This window comes from Aegilops tauschii, chromosome 3 (assembly GCF_002575655.3).
Source record: "Aegilops tauschii subsp. strangulata cultivar AL8/78 chromosome 3, Aet v6.0, whole genome shotgun sequence".
In the NCBI taxonomy this organism is placed as follows: domain Eukaryota; kingdom Viridiplantae; phylum Streptophyta; class Magnoliopsida; order Poales; family Poaceae; genus Aegilops; species Aegilops tauschii.
The window spans coordinates 567,939,451-567,946,838 of record NC_053037.3 but is presented as its reverse complement, the minus strand read 5'-3'; the positions used below and the strand labels follow the sequence as shown (position 1 = coordinate 567,946,838).

The window sequence follows — 7,388 nt, the reverse complement described above, 5'->3', positions numbered from 1 at the left end:
GATTGCCGGTTGATCCTCCCGGGTCCAGGTGATCGGGCGATCCGACCAATGCATGAACTCCGGTTTGGCTGGGACGACGGTGTTCACCTCCTGCCGAAGGAGGCGTTCGCTGCGCTTGTCGTCGCCGAGGCTAGTGAAGACGACGTAGGCTGCGCTCTCATCCGGGAGTCTGAACAAACTTCGGTCATCAAATCACATAACTCGTAATACAAATCGTCATCGGACGTTAAGCGTGCGGACCCTATGGGTTCGAGAACTATGTAGACATGACCGAGACACATCTCTGGTCAATAACCAATAGTGGAACCTGGATGCTCATATTGGCTCCTACATATTCTACGAAGATCTTTATCGGTCAAACCACATAACAACATACGTTGTTCCCTTTGTCATCGGTATGTTACTTTCCCGAGATTCGATCGTCGATATCGTCATACCTAGTTCAATCTCGTTACCGTCAAGTCTCTTTACTCGTTCCGTAATGCATCATCCCGCAACTAATTCATTAGTCACATTGCTTGCAAGGCTTACAGTGATGTGCATTACCGAGAGGGCCCAGAGATACCTCTCCGATACACGGAGTGACAAATCCTATTCTTGATCTATGCCAACCCAACAAACACCTTAGGAGACACCTGTAGAGCATCTTTATAATCACCCAGTTTCGTTGTGACGTTTGATAGCACACAAGGTGTTCCTCCGGTATTCGGGAGTTGCATAATCTCATAGTCAGAGGAACATGTATAAGTCATGAAGAAAGCAATAGCAATAAAACTAAACGATCATTATGCTAAGCTAACGGATGGGTCTTGTGCATGATCCCGTTCATCAAATGACCACACATGTCCATGGCTAGAAAACTTAACCATCTTTGATTAACGAGCTAGTCTAGTAGAGGCATACTAGGGACACTCTATTTGTCTATGTATTCACACATGTACTAAGTTTCCGGTTAATACAATTCTAGCATGAATAATAAACATTTATCATGATATAAGAAAATATAAATAAGAACTTTATTATTGCCTTTAGGGCATATTTCCTTTAGGAAGGAGTATGCAAGATTTTTTTTCTACAGCGAGGAAGATATTCTCTTTTTGCGGGGGCGTGGAGGAAGATAATCTGCGCAGTAGTTTGCTAGAGTGGACGTGGGGCATCACGTGAGACTCCTGAAACCTCATCCGACTAAGGACTCCTGAAATCTCCTCCAACAGCTCTACATATTTAACATCGAGACCAGATGGACAATTTTCTTAGTTTTCAAGGATTAAGTGGAGCTTCTTATGGTGCCTCTGATTAGTATATATAAAATATAAGATATAAGATGCTCAAACTTTTAACAAAAAATGTTCAGGCAATTTCTAAAGAGTTCACAAAATGTTTAACACTGTTTGTACAATTAAATAAAGTATTATATCTTATAGAAATGATCTTACATTTTTAAAAAGTTATTAAACTTTCAAAATGTTAATTTTTTCTTTAAATATAGTTCAAATATTTTTTTAAATGTTAGTGCAATAAAAAATGTTTCCCATATTTCCAAAAAATGATCTAATAATTCTATATAGTCTCAAATATTTCAGGAAAATGTTCCTGTAATTGAACAATGATTGCGCTATTTCAGAATTTTTTTGATAATTTAAAAAAGTTTTCATGACTTTTTAAATTGTGTTTGCATAATTTTTAAAATTATTCATGGATTAAAAAATGTATTTGTACTTTAGAACGATTTATTTTCAAAATTAAGTTCATTCATTTTATAAAAAAAGTTACATATTTATTTTGAACAAGAAGAAACAAAAAAAATGAAAATAAAAAATGTAAAATTAAATGAAACATAAAATTCAATAAAAAGGGAAAGCCAAAACAGGAAAGCTAGAAAAAAAATTCAAAAGTACACCAGATAAAAATGAGAACAAACAACGAAACCCAGAGCACGTGGGCTAGCCCAACAACAGTGCCTCATGCCCGTCGTATCATTATTATGTGCCTTACACCTCTCAAAAAGAAATTATTCCATGTCTTATGCGTGGAACATGATCCACTAAGCCTCCCCACGGTTAACACACATATTGCGAAGAAATGCCAATGTTTAACAAGAACTAAATTTAATCAGTCATTGTATAGTTAAATATCATACTCCCTCCGATCCAAATTAATTGTCACAACTTTAGTATAAACTTGTACTAGAGCTGCAGCAATTAATTTGGATCGGAGGGAGTAGCATCTTTCATGTAACAAGCTAACTAGTCACGACGCAGTGATAGGTGCGTGCCTTCCACATCTATGGAATCCCGAGTTGCACTTTTTTTGTTACTTTATGGAACATGTATGCCACAACAATGTGAAAAAGTTAGAGGCCGACTAGGCATGAACTCGTGAGTTGCACAGATATGATGGGTGCAGAGAATATTCCACTGAGCTAATAGCACATTTTTATCTCAAAAAAGTTAGCAACACATTTTTGATAAATATGTGTTTAATACCTATCTATACCGAGGTGAAAAAATTTAAATTCAAAATTTATTTGAAAATATTCAAGCGCAATGAGCACATTTTTATCTCAAAGATCACCTAGGTCGTGGCCAACCGCAACAGGAGGCTCCCCAGATGGCACTCATGCCCAGACTGGGCCGTTAAGCGCAATGACTACTTATAAGCTTGGCCCGGAAGAAAGGAATGCTTTGGCTTGAACTCGAAATTCACTTTGTAATTTGAATTTGCTATGTGGGTGGTTGGGTGGAACAATGTCTCAAGGTCTCAAGGCTCATCCGATGTGTCGATGAGATCTCGGGCCTTGTCGTAATGGTCGTTCCGCTGTTCATAGAGGAACCCCACCTTGTAGTATGTCATGCGTTGGGAAACAACAATCTCTAGGATCAAGCGAGTAGACGTTTCTGGGAGTTATGCGATTACGAGCTCGGCGTGGTGGTCATGGATAGTGTTGTAAGTATGTGGGCTATGCTATCTGTGCTTGTGAAGCTAAAGCTCCGTTCCATCGAAGCAAAATAACTCACTAAGCTGTGACAAGTCTTGCTGGGCATTGCTAGCTAGTGCACGACCATATAGCTAGCTAGCCTTCAAAGACAAAAAGGTGGAGTAGATGGACTTCCACGTCTATTAAGGTTTGTTTCTTGCCGAAAATGAAAATTACAACTAGACACGTTTCTTCCATAGAAATGACTATTGCATGCTCCTTTGCTTAAAGTAATCCTTTACTAATCTGAGAGAATGTTTAAAGATAGTTGTACCAAGGGCACACCTAATACATTGGCTCTTAACTCGTCATTCTAGGTGGTGAAAGAGTTTTAGAGACAACCACCCAATGCATTGTCTCTTTATGTTTTTATCTAAATGATGTTACATTAATTTGGTATAGGGTTCATGTTAGTTAGAGAGAGATGGGAAGGAGAGAAACATAGGGCGAGAAGCCACACCGGATTAGAGCATCGGTTACACTACATACAGAAACATGGTTAAACTTTATCTCCACTAACATACAACTCCCCACTCTCCCTTAATTGATGTGCCACATCAACATTTTAGCTACAAACCCATGCTAAGAGACAAACATCGGAAGACCCTATGCTAGCTCCAATGCTAATTGTAGTTGAGTAGCACGAGAAAGAAGCGACAGAGGATGACACATGTGTCTTTTACCGTTGTGAATTTTGATCTGTGACGCCTGCCCGCTCGCTTAATTGTGCCACCCTGCATATGATGACTACCCTTTCCACACATATTGCAATTGTATTTTAAGGGCAAATATTGACGAAAATGCTGAATGGAGGCCAAGCTCCATGGAGCTCTTTATTTTGATTTTTTTTAAAATTTTACATTTTGAAGTTTCAAAAAAATCTAAAAAAATCATACATTTTCATACGGATGTGTAATACATGTGTGTAAAATTTGAAGATGATATACATTACTGTGAGAGCTACATAACAATACAGAATTGTGATTTTGAAATGGTGAACAGTACACGTACTGTTCACTATAAAAAAAATGCACGAATTTGTCTTTTTTGTGTAGCTCTCAACATAATGTATGTCATTGTCAGAACTTACACACACGTAAAACACATCCATATGAACGCATATATTTTTTACAGATATTTTTGAAACTTAATAATATATTTTTTGTGTTTCTTTTAAAAAAGAGCTCCATGGAGCTCGTCCTCCAAAATGCTGCACTCAACTATTTATCCATAGTTTTCCACCGAGCTCGATAGGATTTTCTCAAGCCCTACCCACTAACAATTTTATGGATGACTTTCACATAATACACAATAGTTATATTTTTTTTGTAAAATGTTTCATAAATACTTTTTATGGGTGACATTCACCTAATACACAGTAGCTATATTTTTTTGTAAAATGTTTCATAAATACTTTTTAAGTGTTTCATCTATTTTTCATTATTCAGGCTACATAAAATCATTTCCTTCACGCCACTAAAGTTTTTGATCCAATATACAAAAAATAAATCAAATATATTGCTTATTTTGTGAACACCGAAATATGTTTCGTATTGTGCAACACTTGTTTAATTGGCACGGATTTTTTCTTCATACTGGAAGTTTTTTCCTTCGAGCATACATAAAAATCCATATTGTGCAAGAAATTATTCCACCAAAGTGGCATTTTTTTTTCAAACTAGTAGATTGTTTGATCTAGCATTTTTTCATTGACATGACTTGTTGCTCCATACAAGAAGTTCCTTGGTATTTCATCATGGAAGAAATAGCTACCCTTATTATGCATTACTTTGTTCCATCAACATTACGTAATGTAATGTAAATGGTATCATTATGTAATAATGTGATGGGTGTCATATAGTTTTCATCATGTGCTCCTTTGCTTAAAGTAATACGGTTGTCATGGCTTCTTTTCCTAACGAACTCCAATATTTTTTTTTGCAATGATAATGTAATCAGACCCTAATAATGAAGAATCAATATAGAGTAATTGCATGAAGCCGACTCCAGTGCTGATAACATTTTCTTAGTGGCATGAGAAAGAAGTGACACATGTATTACAAGTTTGACTTTTGATGCCCTGCCCTGGCGCGATGTTATTGCGCTTCAAGGATGACTTTTGTTCTTCCCGTTTCAATAACTAGCCTTACATATGAGTTCCACATGCCCCCCCGCCCCCAAATCATCTGCCTGCGAATGGCGTCCGCGAAGCGGCAAACTATAGTTTACTATTTTTTTACCCTTTTATTTGTGATTTCAGGAAATACTTTTCACTATCAGTGTAAATTTTGTAAGTATACAAGAAGTAATCTAAGAAGCTATATGAACAAAACTATAAATAGATGATATTTTTCTCTTGATCTATTAATTTTCTAATATCTCATTTATTAAAGCAAACTCTATTTTCATTTATTATTTAGATATATAAAATATTTTTTGGGAAGTGAAAAAATATATACGCTAATGGGCTGCGCAAATGGCCAGCCCACATTTTATGTACGCATCGAAAAAAAACTAACTTGTGCTTAAGGCGAGGCTAAAGGCCTGAAACGGACAGCAGAATTGTATCACGTTTCGTTTCCTAAAAGGAATCATTTAACTTTGATGTCAAAAAAAGAATCATTTAACTGCCTACCCTTTCCGTGTGAAACGGAAGATTTGCATCGCGTTCTTTTCCTAAAAAGAAAAACATTTGCATCGCGTTCGTTTCTTTCCTAAAAACATTTTGCATCGCGTTCGTTTCCTAAAAAGAATTCGAATTTGCCGCGTGAAACGGAGTAAAATATTTCCTTTTTTTATTTCCATCGCGTTCGTTTCCTAACAAGAATTCGAATGTCCCGCCCGAAGCCTCTCCGACTGGTAGCCGCTGTACGCGCACGCGCCCCCCGGCCGTCGACTACAAATAGCGCCACCGCTATCCGCACCGCAACCATCTGCAGCTTTGCCACGACAGATCCCATGTTGCCAGCGGGTGTAGTGAAATAGCGACGGCGATGTCGAATCACGCCGTCGCCGCCGCGGCGGCCGCTGGCCTATTAGTCATGCGCAGTGTCGAGGCGACCGCCAGCTGGTTCTCCGTCGATCCCGCGCCGCCCGACGCTGGGTACCAGTTCGCGGTGTTCGTGAAGTGCTCCGTGAAGCGGTCCCTGGAGTTCCGCGGACGCGGCCAGCCCCCGATCGTGATGCACCAGGCGTACATCGGGCCAAGCAACGGCTCCGCCATGAAGTTCCTCGTCAGAGACCTCTCCGCGCTCCAGAGCGACGGTGCGTGTCGCTGGGCGCTCCGCAGGATGCTGGCGAGAATGCCCCAGCTCCGGGTGCTCCGCCTTTCCGACGACGAGTGGGACGGCGTCGTACCCTCGAACGTGGTGCCGCAGATCGTCCGCGTGGCGTGCGGCGACAGCGCCACCCGCGGCTTCACTTTCCGCTTCGTCATGGAGGTGGACCGGCAGTTCATACATGACGAGCAGGCTCTCCTGATGGCGTGCAAGGAGAGGGACCTGGGCGGCAGCGACAGGCCGGACAACTGCCCTATCTGCTTGGAGGGACTGGATGGAGAGCCCGCCGTGCAGCCGCCGAGGTGCCCGCACGCCTTCCACCGCCGGTGCATTTTCAGGTGGTTCTGCCAGGCGACGACGTGCCCGATTTGCCGCAGCGACGTGAGGATCTGTGCCCTGCCGGAGTTTCTTGCTCTGTAGTAGTGTACTCATGAGACGTACGGTTCAAAGCCGAGCAGAGCAGCAGCATCCAGTCTCCTTTTTTCTTTCTTCCAAATATCAAAGATTCGTCGTCAACATTTCTGTCAGTTATTCCCTTCTTTGTTAGGGATTCAGTCGGTTATCTGCTATGTTCGTTGAAAGATTGTAAGGTCGTCGTCATATTTCATCCAGTTATCCCTTTGTTAGAGATTTCTCCCCATAAAAGAATCATAATGCGGACTTGTAATTTGTAGAAATTATCAAGTATCCCCTTCGTAAAGAAATATAAGATAGTTTAAAAATAGTTATCTAAACGATCTTACATTTCTTTATGGAGGGAGTAGTACTTGCCGGCGCTTGCGGCGGGCCGTCCCGTCGTCTGGCCGGCCGCGGCCGCCTCCCAAGCTCCGCCTTGGGCGGCTGCTCCTGCTCTGGCTTCCAGCCGACCAATGTGTTTGCGTCTGTGTGCTGCGTGTGTGAGCGTGTTATGGAACTAAATGATCTACACAATCTGAACAGTAGGGGAGGTGCATCTGTACATTATGCTGCATCAAAATCCCGCCTTTGAACTGCTCCATGCTCACAACCTGTTCGTTGTTATGCTTCTGAAGGTTCAACGATTTTCTCTGGATTTCTCTTTGGTGTCTGAGGACTAAAAGAATGCATTCTTTTAGATGTTCCTGCATTTTTTTTCATGAGAGAACTAGTCTGGG

The 7,388-nt window shown here is 40.9% G+C and overlaps 1 protein-coding gene across 1 annotated transcript; it reads left to right on the top strand.

Annotated features, from left to right (window-relative positions):
* Positions 1-5,970: 5,970 nt before the first annotated feature.
* On the top strand, positions 5,971-6,675 carry LOC141020690 (uncharacterized). The gene has a single exon (XM_073495619.1). The coding sequence runs from the start codon at positions 5,971-5,973 to the stop codon at positions 6,673-6,675; it is 705 nt and encodes a 234-aa protein (XP_073351720.1).
* The last annotated feature ends 713 nt before the right edge of the window (positions 6,676-7,388 follow it).